Below are 17,117 nucleotides of genomic sequence, written 5' to 3' on the forward strand. Positions count from 1 at the left end.
TGTGCACTGCTGGGTTACTTTTTCTAATTTCCTGTATGCAGAGTCTCTCGGTACCTTTACTTTATAAGGTTTATAGCGTAGGTCCCTTTATCACCCTAATCTCAATTTGCCTTTAATTTCAGCCCTAATTTAGTCCATAATTTTGCTATTAGTTGGAAACACATGAAGTTTTTTATCTCCACTCATGTTCATAAAACCATGTGCAATGTGCACATGATCCTTTAGACCACAAAGTCATTTTGCTGATGGCAGCACAAACAGTTCTGAACCTGGTTCCAGTTCCTCATTTAGAGCTCAGGGTCAACTTAGTTTCTGGATGATTTTTTTTAAAGTTTGTGGATAAAAGTAAATTTTCAATCCTTGAGTTTGCACATAGCTATCTATGAGAAAATGCCAGCAGAGAAATTTCAGAATGAACCGTTCACACTGCCAGTCAAAGACCATAATAGCTGATGAGCGGGGTGGTACTTCCATCTAGTGGCCAAAGTGTGGTACTGTGCAGTATATCAGCAGAGAGGAAAACACCCTCACTTCTTGCTTGATGAAATGAAACACTAAATAGTACACAAAATGTTGTTTATTTAAATCTGTAATCCATAAAAGCATTTAATAAAAATACTCAACGTGCAGACAGACTTAAACATAAGAGAATGCCATCAGTTCAATTCGATCTGGATTAATGTGCAACAGTGTTTGAGACAAGAATATAGAAAGATTACCTTTATCTTTCTGAATTCATACTATACTACTGCATAAGGCACGTTTTCCATCAAATAACATAACTTCTTATGTTCAGCTGTAACAGATACACTGGAACCATTCCTCAAATATCGGAGAAGAGTGATAGTTATTACTGTAACTATGCATTGGCATTCAAATAATGCTGATGAAAAGTTAAGTTAGCTGTAACAGTTTATTGTAATCAACCGTAAAAAGTTCTGTCTGTGCATATTTTATCAAAGAAACAGCATTATTGTAGAACAATACAGTACGTGACAAGATTATAATGATAGACTAATTAAACTAAGATTAAAGAAACGTCTTATTTTCAGAACTGTGAGTGTGTGTAGATGTAAGAAGGATAGAGGGGGGTGTGTGCACAAGAATTATCTTAGCCATCAAAGTTAAGTCAGGTTATGAGTTTCCCTGAGAAAAAACAAGCTTAATTTTAAGAAATACCCTCCTAGCTCACAAATGGAAACTTATGGGAATTACCTGAAAATTGTCTGCACCTTCAAAATGATGAATACTGGATTCTGTGATTACTACAGTGAAATGCATAATAGAAATACAGTGAAGATAGTTTGACATTTTTCTATGTCAACTTAAGATACCAATATCAGGCAGAAAATTATTCAGTGAAATAAACAGGAAAGCATATCTATTCCTAATGGGAATTACAGTATATAATCAAAAATACACTCCCTGCCACCTGGTCCTTTGTGATTACAAATGACAATGGAACTGGAATTCAATTATAAGCTGTTATTCATGTCCAAACAAGCATTGAGGAGAGGAGAAGAGACAGGGCAGCTCTGTGGGGAAGAAGATTCTGCCTCCTCTGTCTGTGTGCTGGCCTGTGGTGTGGCGGTTTGAACAGTTTCTGCAGGCGGGCCACTTGGGTCAGACTCTGAGGAACAACTTACCATTTCGATAGTAATCTGGGACTCCTCGTCTTTACCCGCAAGGCCCGGGAAGGAGATGGGGAAGTCTGGTGAGGAGTGCTTGGCAAGAAGCTGCAGGTGGTCCTGATCAGAGACAGACTCGATGCTGACACTCTTATATAACCCACAAAGACTCTGCCGTGCGTCCTCCAGGTTTTGCTCCAGTTCAGTTTGCTCCTGCAGCAGCCTCTCTTTCTTACTTTTCTGTAGAGTATGAATGACAGAGCAACTCAGTCACATTCTCAACTTATTATCCAGATATAAACCTTTGTTAGGATAGAGTGCAACCGCAGATTACCCGTAAAATTAAATACTCAGTAGAGCTTAGCACTGAGTGGTTAAATCCTCTTTGCTTTGATTTGCTATCGAATTTACACCCATGTAATTTAAACGTACAAGAGGGTGAGAAGCATCCACCTGCTGTCACAAATAGCTCTTGCTTTTTGAGTGGAGTGATTAGTAGATACACATTTTGATCTGGTCTACTGAAATAAACCTGTCAGTTAGCTGTGTAGCACAGGTTACCATGTTGATCTACCTGCAGGACTGCTGGCTAAAGACTTAATACTCTTCATGATACAAGCCTTTGTTGCAGAGATTTCAAAACTCACTTTCTTGCAGGTACTGTTTTCAAAAAAAAAACTCAACCCACTGTCAATTTGTGACTCTTGCCCATCTCCTCCAATTTATGTACAGTTAAACCACTAAACAGCAGAGAGCTGTGATACATGCAAGCACATTTAACTTAAAATGCTAAAAAAAACCTTTCTTCTCATGCCAAAAGCAAATAAAGTAGTATTATTTTTAAAATATTTTGCATTGAGAAGCATAACCTTTTCATTAGGTAGATTCTCTTTAATCTGTGCTCCAATCAACTGAATTACTGACCTCTATTGCAAAAATAACTTCTTTGTTATGTCAAATGGAGAAATTGTAAAAAGGAAGCGTGGAGACTGTGTCAGCGATTTGTTAAAGAGGAGAAAACTTCCACCGACGTCATTGAAATTCCTAATAATCACCACTAGAGGTCAATAATGTTTACAGAATATTTCAACAGCAGGTTGGATCACATGTTGAAAATATTTGAGATAGTAAAACAAAACTTACCAATGTTTTGATTTCACTTTCTAGCTGGTTTATGCTGTCTAGTTTTCTCTTTCTGCAGCGCTGTGCAGCCACGCGGTTTTTGCTTCGTCGACGGACGTCATGGACAAACTCCAGCTGATCTGGAGTCAGCTGATGGTGTCTCAGAAGTTGCTGGAAGGCACTCCGGCTCAGCGCTGAGATCTGCTGAACTGGGAATGGGAGCTGAATCTGTAGAGTAAAGGGAATCGGAGTTAGATTTATTTTACTTAAACTTTCAAAAAGCAAACATCAGCTGTACATGACAATGACCTCTGCTGCTCTTTTGTTGTTGGCCTCAGTATCTCCATCTGTGTCCAGGTCTGAATCATCCCCTGAGTTGAGTGAGGAGGACATGCAGGGGCTCTTCTCTGATTGGGAAAGGTTGTCAGCGCGTGAGGCCGGGTCATCACCTGTCCCAAAGTCCCTCAGGAAGGGACAGTCTCCTGCACTGGAACTCAGGTCTAGCTGTTTAAGCCAATGAAAGTCTGATGCTTTTGCCAGATTGTTTTGGTCCATTGGGTCCAGGGGGAGTGGTTGAGCCTGAGATGGGCATAGGTCAGACCAAAATCCCTTTGCCAGATGTTCAGCCACCTCCCTCTCTACGCTGCTCCTCTCCCCAAATCCCTCTTCATGGCTTAGAGCAGTCAGTGTAGGGTCTGACATTCTCTGTTCAAGGCCAGCCTCACTCTGCTCTAATAACTCACTGCAATCTTCTGCCCCTGATGTGTTGAGTGGACATGAACTGGGGTTACAGTTGGTTTCAGCACCGAGCGTTTCAACAGTCTGTTTAACATCTCTGCCTGCAGGCTGAATGAGTTCTGACGGATTCACATCCCCTGGGGTTGACAGCTCGCAGGGTAAGCCGCAGTCTGCCAAACTCAACTCACTTTGATTACACACATCTCCTATCTCTAAAATATCTCTTTCGCAGAACTGAGAGGGATCTGCTTTGTCGGAGTCTGGGCATGGCAGTGACAACATGGGGCACACACCATTTGCTGTTAACTCAAGAGATAAGGGGGCCATTTGTGGCCCACAGTTCTCCAAACAAAAGTGTTCTTCCCCGCTGTTCGTCTGACCCTGTGAGCTCTGAGGACACTGTGATGGGAAGTCTGTTTGTTCATCACCTCCTGAAGGCACTGGGCTGTGTGACTCAAATGATTTTGGTTGGCTGCTCTCTACGCTGGAGCCAAAATCTGTACTGGGATCCCGACTCCGACAACACGCTCTACGCCTGACCTCCTGTGAGGTTCTCTTGCCTTCAGAAAACTTTGGGATGAGGAAATCAAAGCATGCTGACTCCAAGTTGTGAAATCCCAAAAATTCAGCACTGCTGTGAATGGCGTGAATGTTTTCTTTGGTGAAGAGCAGCTTTGATGTGTAGGCAAACTGAAGCAAAGGTTCAAACCCCTCCACAGTCACCTGCAGGAAAAAGGACATACAGGAAATTGTTGAGGCATAATATAACTCATATCACTATATATAAAATACTGCAATGAAACTTGATCAGCTCAAAAAGTAGCAGAGACTACAACATGACTTTTACATACCTGTCCTGAAATGTGTAACAGTGTTTTACATTAAAGCCTTTACACAATATAAAGTTCAGTGGCTACTAAACACATTATTCATCCAAAATTAAAAAAAAAAAAGAACAAAGTTGCATGATACTACATTATTCTCTGCAGATATATTGTTAGCACAGGTGTTGATATGAGAGTCACACTACAACAGCTGCAAATTGGACCAATAGTCATGTTGCACAAAATCATCCACTGCTCAACAGACAACAAAGTGGTGTATGTATTTTTCATGGCCAATCTTTAAGAACAACTGTCTTTATCATGTAATAAAAAGCAATTTAGTGTAACTTTTTGTAGTGTAACTGGTCTTGCATGCATACTGTGTGTAGAGATATTGCAGCTTGCTAAATTTAATATAGTATTTTAAAATGCATGGCAGTGATCTGAAGCCACTACCTTTATTACTTCCTCCTAGTCTAAAAAATTGCCACTGATAAATTCCATATTAACTGAATGAATTCAACAATGGCAGATACTAGTGCCACTGTAACATTATATTAATGTTCTGTTCACCATATATTGATGCGCAGAACAAATCATTTGCAGTGTGAAATTTTCCCCCAAATCCTTCAGCTGAACAGCAGGACACTGACCTCGTCGGGCAAGGTGATGGTGGGATTCTGTCTGGTGACATTGGTGACCCTGCTGTGAAAGTATTCGCTGCAGGAAGCCAAGACGGAGCAGTGGGCCCGGAAGCTCCTGTCCTCCACTAACACTGTCACATCACACAAGATGTCCCGCTGCCTCTGCTCATTCAGACACTGGAGAACATGAGCACTGTGCACTGCAGACTGAAAAGTGAACACTGACATGCGAGGGGCTTGGAGCGACATGGTTCCTACAGTACAAGCTCAGCCTGCGTGACAGAGGGAGTGAGGGGGAGTGGAATGAACAACATGATCACAACAGCTTGTTTGCCAAAATAGACCACAATGCGTTACACTCACTACTGTGATTAGGGCTGCAACGATTATTTTCATTATCGATTAATCTGGCGGTCATTTTATCGATTAATTGATTAGTAGTTTGGTTAAAAAAAAAAATGTCAGAAAATGGTTTCAATCACCATTTTCCAAAGCCTGAGATGCACACAAAGAATTCTTGTTTTGATCTGATCAACAGTCCACAAACCAAAGATACTAAATTTACTATTACAGAAGACTAAAGAAACTAGAAAATACACATTATGAAGCTGGAACCACAGAAGCTTCGCATTTTTTCTATAAAAAATGATTAAAAACAATTAATTGATTGTAAAAATATTTGATTAATTTTCTGTAGGCCGACTAATTGATTACTCAACTAATTGTTGCAGCTCTAACTGTGGTTAATCAATAAACCAATAAGTCAATAACCAGAAAATGAATCAGCAACAATTTTGATCAGTCAGTTTTTTTATTTGCTGCTTTTCTTACTCTTCTATGAAAGGCTTCACCTTGAACTCCGGGCTGGGATTTTTTAAACTTTTTTGTTGACATTTTACAGAACAAATATTTAATCAATGAATCTAGATGATAACTGGTAGATTAGTCGATAAAGAAAATAATAGTTTGTTGCAGCCTTTTTGGTTTCTTTGGCAGGAGGTGGTAAGTGCATTGTCAGAAAAAAATCACAGAAAGCCATCAAGCACATTTTGAAAGTGTAAGTTGATCCCTTGAGGTCTGGAGAAACATATCAATGCCTCTGAGATAGTTCTTCATCCTGGTATTACTGAAATACCTTCATGCAAAACTGCCGCAGATACACTTCCTACCGTCGCATACATATTTGCATCTATTAAGGTGATATTTGTTATGGGCAGCAAGATCACGGGACGATCAAATGACCCCGTACAAGTTTTCCTATGCAAGACATTCAACACTAAGTTACTTGAATGCATAATATGGAATTTTATCATTCAACTATATATGAGAATATGTGTGATAAGTAACTATGATTAGAGGCTATTAACTAACAACGATCGGGTCTCTTTAACTTCGCGGTAGCAACAAATGCTGGATTGTTTCTCTCTGACTTCTATCAAAATATGCAGTGACGATGTTAACATTGCGATAAGTGAAACAAAGAATTAGCGACATGAAAGACGATTAAGTAACGTTAGCTAGCTAGGTTAAATGTTATAATAGTTGATCGGCACTGCAGCCAGGACGGGTTTAATTTTAACTCTTTAACTTGGAAAGCGCAAGTTTAAAATGCTGACTCATGTTTAGCCAAGTTACCGAGCAGGGCCCGGTGGACAGACTTAACAAAATATCCAAAGCTGTTGAAGATTTCTGTTCATGTTTCTATCGACTGACAAAATTTCACCAGTATTCTCGATTGAGTTTGATAATGGTCAGAAATGGTCAAAACGTCAAAGCTTTACAGTAACGTAGGCCGACCGTTAGCCGTAACGACTGTACGGAGCGAATACATTTTTCCTTTTGTTGGCTAATAATCACAACCTTCTGAAACAGTGACTTTACTTTATAACTATTCATTTTAAAACGTCAAATATTCACAGACCTGCCATGTCAGCTTGATAATATTGCCATTGGGGGGATTCTAAGCAGAGATGGATCTGGCCATCCGGAACCAGACTTTCCTCTCATGTGACAGTTTGGACCAGGAAAAATTGGTAGCACGTACTGCGCACGCTCAGTGCGAGACGGTCAGCAAACCAGCACACAAGACAAGAAGAAACTTTTCACATTTTAAAGCATTTCATTACATGATGATGACATGATGGCATATGTAAAAATAATCATATAAATATTTCGTACAAATCCCCCCCCCCCACCCCACCCCACTCCCATAACTTTCGTTTATCTACTGAAACTGATACTTATTTTGTTGTGTACAAATCACATTCTGTTCAATGTCCATGTTGACTTTCATCGCACACCTTGCCAATACAACTGTTAAGTTTAATATATGAAACACTGTAGCATTTCTCTACTAGTGTGATAAAATACCAACACTGTCACATGTCTTCTCTGAGTAATATCATTTATATCAAATATCATTTCAACACAGCCCAGGTATCATTGACAAAACAGGTTGATAAAATTCGTGAGATCCCTTCTATTGTGGAGCTGAAGCAGCAGCAGGTTGATTTGCTTGGATTTCCTGATGCACAGTTTGATTAGAGGATCCTTTCATAGAAGAGGAGGTAGGCTTGGCAACTCTGGACTTTGCTCTCGCTCACAGGCTGGACGCTTGTGTCGCTGATATGGAACCAGGATCCTCTGGGTGGCTCTGCAGAGGCAGAGGTGAGTTAAAAAGAGACACTTCAAATATTAGGACCAAGTTATTATTCTATTGACTCTCATGCTTAAAGCACACCTACCTTCTGCTGAAAGTCCATTAGATGAGGATTTAGGGCACTGAGGTCGTACTTTTACATAGGCTGTGTAATGGCCTGACCTCATTGTTCCACTGTGCTCGACAATACCATACAGGCTATACAAAACCTGAGTATCTCCCTCTGTAACATTCTGTGTGGAGACAATGTTTTGTTAGTTCTCAGGCAACACTAAAACACTAATACATTCATAAATACATCTTTAAGAGTATTGAATTTCATTAAAAGCTGTAAATCCTGTTATTTACCTTGCATTTGATTCTACAAAAAGGGGCAAGATCCAATGTCACAGGGAAGTGGACATGTCTGTTCACTTTACAAATACTGTAGCCATTCTAGAGGAAAACAACAAAAGTGGTCTCGTTAAAATTCAGGAAGAAAAGGAGACTTTTCTGTTCCTTATAAAAGACAAAAATGATCAAAACAAAACGACGTGTCATGCTCCCAGTTTGGTTGCAGCTGTGTAACTAAAAGCTGCTAGGCTGACAGTCCGTTGGATCAAAGATATGTAAATACTGAAAATCTTTCCAACTGGATCACCTGTTGAAATCTCTTCAAATGTAGGGTAAGCACTGGCGGGGGAGAGGAGATCAGCATTTGCTTCAAGGCATCAGTGTAGATATTCTTCTTGGATCCTACACAAAAGGACAAATTAAGTATGGTGATGAACTTTATTGATCCCCAACTAGAAAACAACAACAGTATGACTGAACAAAATCCATAAATGTGTTCACTTTGTACAAGATCAAAGACAAAAGCATAATAACAAAAGGACAAATATGATTATTATGGATGGATTCAATTTACCTCCAGCTTTGTCTTTGTTCGACTGCCGTTTAGTGCAGGTGACACACAGAAGGCTGTTGTTTTGTGTGAGGGTTTCCACCTCTGTGAACTGAAACAGGCACGACTGTACCGAACACTCTTGTTTCTCAGGGGACGACCTGGTAGCCAGTGTGTGGAAAGCCAGCTCTGGGTCTTGGTTTACTACAGTATACTCTTTAGCCTCTGGTGGTTCATCTTCACTTTCCATGCTTTGTTCCACAGTATCAGAGTCTATGAAGGCATCATCCAAGGTTACTTTCTCCATTTCACTCACTAGCTGTGTGTCCGCTTCTCCTTCCTGATCCATGTCGGATATTTTCTCCTCATCTAAGACGCCGTCCTTCGAGTTCTGCTCTTCTGACAAGACGGTGAAACGATTGCTGACCGATGATATATCCGTTGAGTCACAGTCGATCACTGAATCCTCCTCTTCTTCCTCCTTCTCAGCCTGGACCGTGTCAAGGTTCTTCAGGTTCTGTTCGGAGACATTGGTTTGTGCAGAATCTCCTTCACCCAATGGGGCTTCATTGTGTGTCTCATTGTCAGCATTTTCCCCATCTTCTGCTTCCGCAGCAGGATCTGCCTGTTCGCTCTCTGTGCAGTTTGGAGATGTGAGACTGTTCAGAGTGACTCTGCCCTCAAGCTTCTGCTGCCTCTTTTGATGCTGTAGGTAAAGACAAGGAAGCAATACAGGCCATTTAGTTAATTAGTTCAGTGGTTCTCAAAGCGGGGGTTCCTTGAGGGAGTTCCAGGGAGTCCCAGCAAAAAAGAGGAATAATAAAAGGGGAATCATTTATTTTCACTATAATTACATCCATAAGTAACACAATGACAGAATGTATGACTGTAATAAAACATCTAAAAGCAAAAAATCTTATCAGATGGGGGACCCTGGGATAAAAATCTTATCAGATGGGGGATCCTAGGATAAAAATCTTATCAAATGGGGGTCCGTGGTCTAATTTGTGTCAGTTTAGGGTCCCTTGACATTATCATCAGTTAATTAGTTAGTTAATTATTCAGCACTCATCCATCAAAAAGAAAGTTACAGCAAAAGAAAAATCTTATTTTATATACATTCACTGAGGTACCTTTGCTTGCTTCTTTGCCTGCTTCTTGGCTTTCTTCTGCTGGTATTTGCTGCCAGCCCCAGTGGGCATGTCGTCATTTCCATTTGTCAAAGCAGGGCTGTCTCTGCCGTCCTGGCTTGAGTCACTGGTCTTTGGAACTACTTTTTTCTGGTTCTTCTTTCTGTATGCCTTTAAGAATAGATGGATTCGTAAAGGGGTACATATGTGTAACACAAACAAATCATTGCTCAACAAATTGTCAAAAAACACTCAAACATGGGCTTTACCTCGTCAGAAACAGGAAGAGAAAGATCCAAAAACATCTCTGTGACCACAGACACCTGTAAGAGCAAAGTAGTGGCCATTTAACATGATTTTAACATGACACTGTAAAAAAGATTTCCCTCATTTCTTTTGTCCACAGTACATACCGTTTTACACTGCTGACACATTATAGTGCTGGTCATTTCCCCACCAAAAACTTGGTCAACAAAGTTTTTTGGAAATCCATTTTTCTCGTACTCTAAAATTCAAAGTTCATTGTTAGAGGACCACATTTCTCAAATAAACAAGCTATAAGGTGTACTGAAGCTATACACTATACTAAAGGTAAGTTTTTTGCCTTCATGATAGTAACCGCAATCATTCTATTTCACCAAATACAGTTACAACTTACCTTTAACTAGAGTTTTCAGCTGTTCTCCATCTGTGCTTCGTTTAGATTGTTTCAAAGTCTCCATTATCCCTGAGCTTACTCTCTGTAGATACAAACACAATCTTTAAATGTAAATGATATGCATAAAGTGTCCTCGATTTGTGACTAAATTTAGAGTCTGGATTACTTGGTACCAATGAGCCTGATATAAGAAGTCTAAGTGCATGGTGCAATACACGTCACTGGCTTACAAGAAATGTATACAATGCATTACTGCTCTGCTGTCAATACAGTATACTGCCATGTAACACATAGTCATTTGGACAGCCACAGTGTCCATTTCAAGTGCAAATCTTTCACCAATGTGATATATAGATAGATGTGTTTGATACTGAGTGCGTACTTTGATCTCCTCAGCTCTCATCCCATCCAGCAGGTAGCGCAGCAGCTCCTGGCTATCTTGCTGCTGAAATCCTTTGAACCTGGCAGCTCTGCAGAAAAGAGACAAGACGATGACCGATGCTTAATGTAATGATTCTAGGAAATACATTTAAAGTATATCTTAAGTCTGAGTTCCACCTCAATTTGTAGCTGCACTCACTTTTTACAAACTTGAGTGAACAACTCCCGGGGTGTTACCACACCCTTCTTAGATTCCTGGATCTCATTGAGGAGTTGACACATGGCCAAAGTCAGGGATCCTGGCTGGTCTACCTGCACTTCAATAGGCTCCTGCAATTATAATGAAACAAATCTTAAAGTAATAAACAGCGTAGGGCAGGACAAATCTAATATCTTAAAAAATATATATTTAAAGAGTGATGGCAACACACCAGATCTGAGGAGGCATTAGGTTCAATGTTAAGGCTTGTCTTCTCTCCTGTCACCGTGTTGAGAGTCTGTCTTAACAGCTGTGTTTGAGAGAGGTTCTGGAAAAGGTAGTGAAAGCATTTAAAAATAAAAATAAAAATTAAGCTCTCATTTTAACTCAAGACTGGAATCCTATAACGGTATGGCCTTACCTGAATCACTGCATTAAAGAAACACGTGTTTCCCAGGTTGCTCAGTCCCTTTACAGAAACACCACCACTGTCTTCCGTTGTGCTGGATTTCTGTGATTTCCCAACACTCTCTTTCTTAGCGTTTTTCTTTTGGTGGCCCTTGTTCTCTTTGTTTTCCTTGTCCTCGCTTTCGTCTGCTTTTACAGTTTCTGTCTTCTGCTCTGCTTCCAGCACGCTGTCTTCCTCTTTTACCCCTAAATAACCGGACGCAACACAGTGGACAGAGCGGACATGGTTGTGGAAACATGTAATTCCAACACTTTGACCAACAAAACCATCACACAGTGGTGCTAAACTTGCCTATGGTACCTACTTTTCTGCGGTCTCTTTATGGGATCCGATGAGGTTTGCTTTTTTAAGTTGGTCACCAGCTGAGCCAAATGTCCAGTTCTGGAGTACTGGACTTCATCATCACATATATAACACCTGAGGGGTTGACAACACATAATACAAAGAACAAGTAAACTCCTGTTTTTTGAAACTAAACATATGCCTACTTGTTTATGCACCACAGCAATATGCTCACCAGACACTCCAGTTGTCCATGCTGATCACAAGGCAATGTGGGTCCGACCGAGGAGTCTCATAATGTTTGACGGCGTGCTGGTTCTCAGAATTTCGTCCACATCCCTTGTAAAAAAAGTTGCAATTTCATCAAAAAAGTCTCTTCATATATAGTGTCAAAATCTGAATTATCAATAGATCATAAAAACTCACTCTATGGCCGCATTTCAAGCACATCCATACTGCCGCTGTCTCTTTTTCCTCTTCAGATTCCTGGGACTGGGTGGTGCTGGTATTTTCATTTTCATTTTCTTCATGCTTACAATCCTGGCAACTTATCCAATCAGAATTCCCAGCAAGTTTCTTGAGAAGAGTTTGGTCTGTTCCTTTCTTAATATGCCTGCAGGATGGACCTATGAAGAAACAAAATAAATACATAAAATCAAGAAAAATCACAATGAAGCAAACTCACCATAGGCCCCTCCACAGGTTGTAATATGACATGAAGATGATGACATGTTCTTTACCTGCCAGGTCAATGTCATCGTCCTCTCTGGAGCTCTTGTCCTTCCCCCTTTTCTTTCCCATATTCACCTAAACACGGGAATCAGAGATTAATGGAAATCAGACACAACAGTCACCTGAGCCAATACCTACGCCAGGTTATAATGCAGCTTGCAACAATGATGTTTGTAAATGTTCAGTGACAGACGCAAACAACAATTAATGTCATGACATTAAAAACTCCATGTTCACCCTCATGGTCCAGTCAACTTACTGTCACAAACGGAGGTTAAAACCTGCAGTTTTCAGTTTCGTTCACTTTGTGCGGATGAAGACTCTAATCCTGACATAGTTAAATTAGCTAGTTTACTGAACCCTAAAGCGAAAGCCTTCAGGTAAGAAAAACGAGGTATACAAAATTATAATTTCGTATAAAAAAAATCACTCCGCTGATTTGGCAAAAAAAAAATCCCAGCTGACACATGCAGACAACAGAGGAACAAAACGTGACGGTGCCGTTGTTTCTGATGCTCCGTACGTGTGTTTCCTGTGTGTGTCGCGCGGAACAGCCCGGGTAGAAACAAACCTAGATTGTTAGCTAGGGTAGCTAGCAGTATGATTAGGCAAGTCGCCCTGGTGGCTAACTACACTACATGTACAGCTCTACAGGTTTTTCTACAGCGAGTTTAATTTTAGCTATTTTATCAAGAAAAACAACATGTCATGTTTTGACTTAAAGCAATAGTAAAGATCGACGCTTTAGTTTGTTATTATCAGAATGTCTTACTTGGAGTGGGCTGAAGCTCAGCTCGCAGAGATTGAACTGCTGACCAGCATGTTTCCTACTCAGGAGGAGTTGGAGTTCATAGACCAGGTGGCACTAGCTGAACTCAGGGACTACGTGGAGGGCTCAGCTTCAACAGACAGCCCCCCTCCCTCCAGACCCCAGTTTCTCATCAAACAGAAGCTGGACGCTGAAGGCACGGGAAAGGTAACCACACAAAACTCATTGTGATTTCACTATGTTCTATTCTAAAAAAAACAAAACATGATTAATTTCTGTCTCTTGTTACTCCACACAGGCAGATGTAATTTTATCCTGTGCCTATCCATCTGAATATCCCAGTGTGAGGCCAGAAATAACGGTCCGGTAAGCCACTTTCTAACGTTACTGATGTATGGTGAAGGTGTTCATTAAATGTTGTGCTGCTGTCATACTAGGGCTGATTGATCAAACTGCTGTTCAATACAGTGAACTGTGATCCAATGGAATGCATAATTTGGACAATAGAAAATTAGAAAACATTAACGCAGTATGTGAATATAATCTAATACAGTGGTTCCCAACATTTTTGGCCTATGACACCTTAAAATAAAGCAAAGTCTACCTGGCAGCCCTTGTCACATGTTGCACTGTCTACCAGTTAAATTACCGACTATTGTCGTTTTGTCCACAAAATGTCAGAAAATAGTTAAAAAATAACTGTTAAAGTTTCCCACAGTCCAAAGTTACACCTTCAAGATCTAGTTTTATCTGACTAATAATCCAAAAACCCACAGATATTCAGTTTATCATCATATTTGACAAAGAAAAGCAATAAATCATCACATTTGAGAAGCTTTTTTTTTTTTTTTTTTTTAATTTTTTGCTTAAAAACAACTAAAACAATTATTCAGTTAACACTAATCCACATGAAATAAAGCAAAAATTAGAAGAAAGTTAAAAAAAAAACCCCAAAAAACAAAACAATTTTGTGTGTCCAAAATTTCATTTTATATTTTTTATTCTATCCTGTCCCATCATCTCGCGACCCCATTGCTCAATCCCAAAACCCCTTGTGGGGGTCCTGACCCCCAAGTTGGGAACAACTGATTCAGGCTCCAAATCACGGATGAACGAAGGGAGGCCAGTGGATACTCATCTGTTTTATTATGTTTACTTAGTAGGTGATTTATTTACTAGTGCAGACTTTTCACAAAGAATCATGTCACTTGTTTTTATCAGCTGGTTATAAAATGCCAACTAATTACCTCTTGCTATTTAACAGTTTACAACATTGTAACATTTTCATAAAAACTCCATGTTAAACATGCATTAATAACTCCAAGCAAGTAATATTTAACTTTGCCATTCTGAGTTTAGCAGCTTTCATTCCATAAATCCTGAATTGCAAAGAGCCACAAAAAGCAGCCAAGGACAACAGTGTCATTGATGTGGTCTAATGTGAAAATGATTGAAAATTACATTGATGAGCAACAAACTGATAACACAGAGGTAACTGTTTTTGTGGCCGAATGTGCAAGGTCATCTTTTACTGTTATGGTTGATTTGATGTTTAGACAGCTGCATGGTTGAATACAGATAACATTCAATTACCTATATGCTGTATGTGATCGCTTCATTGAGTTGTTAAGCAGTGAAATTATTTAATCTATTTTACAAAAAAATTGTATGAAAACTGTTAAAGGGGAAAGAATGACTTATATTAACCTCTACTGATCATCATCTTTATCGGCCAAGTATGTTTACACATACAAGAAATTTGACTCTGGTTTAGTTGCTCTCAATGTACTTACACAGAATAACAACACAACAATCCTCAGAAATATACACAAGGAATAACTATATACAGGTGAAACCATTTCTCTGAACTGCAAACAGGATACAAATAGTGCAAAGAAGTAAAGAGTGCAAGGAGTGATGATAAATATTAAATGGTAAAAAAGACGTTACTTAATATACATACAGTAGGTGGTTATCTACAGTATATACAGCCCGTTCAGATATACAGTAGTGAGTGAAATGTATTGCACATTCTGTATTTTAAGATAAATATATATAATTTGTAGGTACACTGGCTATTATAGTGTTCCAGGGTTATTGCACAGTGCCACAGCGAGTTAACTGTTCAAGTGTAACGGCGAGGAGGAAGAAACTATTCCTGTGCCTGGTGGTTGTGGTATACAGTGTTCTGTAGCATCTACCAGAGGTTGGCACTGATAATCTTTTCTGCAGTCCTGTTCCTGTCCTGAATTGCAGTTTGCGTAGGGGGATAAGTTTCAGTTTCTCCTCCTATTCACTTTATTTAGGTGGTCAGTAACTGACACAAGCTATAAAATCACATTATTACTATAAAGTGAATAAATTTGCAATTTGAATAGAGATCTAATAGTGAGGACATTATGCATATGACACAATGCAAATACTGCAGCAGCAGTAAATTTGCTTATAGAAAATATTGTTTTAGAGTAGTCATTCATTTTAATTAGTAAGCCTATCAACCTCCTGATGATCACTTATAGTTTTTTGTGTGATATTTACAGTGCAAGTCTTAGTTACTCCAAGCTTACCATTAAAAGTTTTCCAAGAATGGAAAGTTCCAGTCCCAAGTGGCCTTGAATGCTCTCTGAATCCTTCTTACAGCATGTTTTATCCGTGCCCTAGGTGTGCCAGTCTCAGCAGGGCCCAGCAGACACAGCTTCACACAGATCTCAATGCATACCTCATGGAAAGCTGCCAGGGGGAGGTATGTGTGCTCTCTGCTGTGGACTGGGTGAAAGACAACCTGCAGGTCTTCATTAATAAGAGCTCATCAGCAGCAGCGGCTCCTAAGAAAGAGTCTGCCTCTCCATGGCCACAGGAAGTGTTCAGTCGACTGTGGATCTACAGTCACCACATCTACAACAAGACCAAGAGGAAGAATATCTTGGAGTGGTCCAAGGAGCTGGGCTTGACTGGATTTAGCATGCCTGGAAAGCCTGGTATTGTGTGTGTGGAGGGCCCTCAATCTGCCTGCGAGGAATTCTGGTCCAGGTACCTTGAGTGTTGGTATTTTTAGCTGCTGATATCACAGTCAGAAACCTGCTGAGGTACCAGGTTTATTATTTTCCAAACTTTTTCCCATTTCACAGAGTGAAGGTTCTGACATGGAAGAAGATCATGATTCGACATAGAGAGGATATTCCCCTTGATCGTCAGGACGAGGACAGCGGGACTGTTGAAAGTATAGACTCCCTGCGCAAATTCACAGGCTTTGAAGAGGCAATGTTTGACCCCCATGGGAATAGAGGTAATCACATGGACCTTGGGCTGCTCTACCAATTCTTAAATGAGAGAGGCTGTTGTGACGTCTTTCAGATATATTTTGGCATTGAAGGGAGGTAGTAGTCAGACCTAGACATTTATTATATGCAGGTATTTGTCTGGTGCCTTGACACTGAAGTCATTTCTCGCAAAAAAAGTGTCAACTTGCAAATGGAAATGCATTTCCAGTTTTTTTTGTTTGTTTGCAAGCACACAAATGGAACATGTGCTTGATAAACTGAAATAAATGTACCACATTTTCAGGGATGTCACTCAGTCGTTGCAGTACACCTGGGACATTATTGGAATAAAAGGCAGAGAGTTTCCACAGTAATAGCTAATTGCCATGTTTTTCAGAAGAAGCATTAAAAATATGTTCATTGGAGAGTTTTCTCAAGGACCCCAGTTATATTTGCAATTGTAATACTACTGCATGTGCTGCAGATCACACCTTGCCCTAGGTGTTTCTTTCATGAAATGGTACCTCTGTGTATTACTACCAGACTATTATAGGATTTTCAGATCTGATACCACATTAATAATTGGACAACATAGTCAACAATATGCTGGTTATCTGTGTATAAAATCTGTTGATTTTCGTCCTATGAATTATAGATAACATGACCGTGGAAAGTCATTCTCCAATTTTCTTTGAATGATTAGTTAGATAAATTGTGATTTGAGGATTACACTCCAGCA

The 17,117-nt window shown here is 39.8% G+C and overlaps 3 protein-coding genes across 4 annotated transcripts; 1 reads left to right on the plus strand and 2 right to left on the minus strand.

The window, feature by feature from the left end:
- Window positions 1–561: 561 nt before the first annotated feature.
- LOC121898543 (transcription regulator protein BACH1-like) lies at window positions 562–7,066 on the minus strand. The gene is made up of 5 exons (XM_042413711.1): window positions 6,878–7,066; window positions 4,966–5,228; window positions 3,060–4,211; window positions 2,772–2,978; window positions 562–1,868 (listed from the first exon to the last, which is right to left on the minus strand). The coding sequence occupies exons 2-5, from the start codon at window positions 5,203–5,205 to the stop codon at window positions 1,476–1,478; spliced, it is 1,992 nt and encodes a 663-aa protein (XP_042269645.1). The 5' UTR covers window positions 5,206–5,228; window positions 6,878–7,066; the 3' UTR covers window positions 562–1,475.
- Window positions 7,067–7,339: 273 nt separating this feature from the next.
- Window positions 7,340–13,202, minus strand: usp16 (ubiquitin specific peptidase 16). 2 transcript variants are annotated; one of them, XM_042413710.1, is made up of 18 exons: window positions 13,122–13,202; window positions 12,358–12,424; window positions 12,044–12,243; window positions 11,853–11,956; window positions 11,640–11,752; window positions 11,288–11,520; window positions 11,099–11,194; window positions 10,867–10,997; window positions 10,669–10,756; window positions 10,287–10,368; window positions 10,042–10,133; window positions 9,898–9,951; window positions 9,632–9,799; window positions 8,523–9,204; window positions 8,256–8,350; window positions 7,964–8,050; window positions 7,701–7,848; window positions 7,340–7,609 (listed from the first exon to the last, which is right to left on the minus strand). In XM_042413710.1, the coding sequence occupies exons 2-18, from the start codon at window positions 12,416–12,418 to the stop codon at window positions 7,497–7,499; spliced, it is 2,547 nt and encodes an 848-aa protein (XP_042269644.1). In that variant the 5' UTR covers window positions 12,419–12,424; window positions 13,122–13,202; the 3' UTR covers window positions 7,340–7,496. The 2 variants fall into 2 exon arrangements, with proteins under 2 accessions (XP_042269644.1, XP_042269643.1); XM_042413709.1 differs by lacking the exon at window positions 13,122–13,202 and adding an exon at window positions 12,609–12,822.
- On the plus strand, window positions 12,947–16,803 carry rwdd2b (RWD domain containing 2B). Its single transcript, XM_042413712.1, has 4 exons — window positions 12,947–13,325; window positions 13,417–13,484; window positions 15,780–16,148; window positions 16,247–16,803. The coding sequence occupies exons 1-4, from the start codon at window positions 13,113–13,115 to the stop codon at window positions 16,497–16,499; spliced, it is 903 nt and encodes a 300-aa protein (XP_042269646.1). The 5' UTR covers window positions 12,947–13,112; the 3' UTR covers window positions 16,500–16,803.
- Window positions 16,804–17,117: the final 314 nt, after the last annotated feature.

The sequence above is a fragment of the Thunnus maccoyii genome, chromosome 6 (assembly GCF_910596095.1).
Source record: "Thunnus maccoyii chromosome 6, fThuMac1.1, whole genome shotgun sequence".
NCBI lineage: Eukaryota > Metazoa > Chordata > Actinopteri > Scombriformes > Scombridae > Thunnus > Thunnus maccoyii.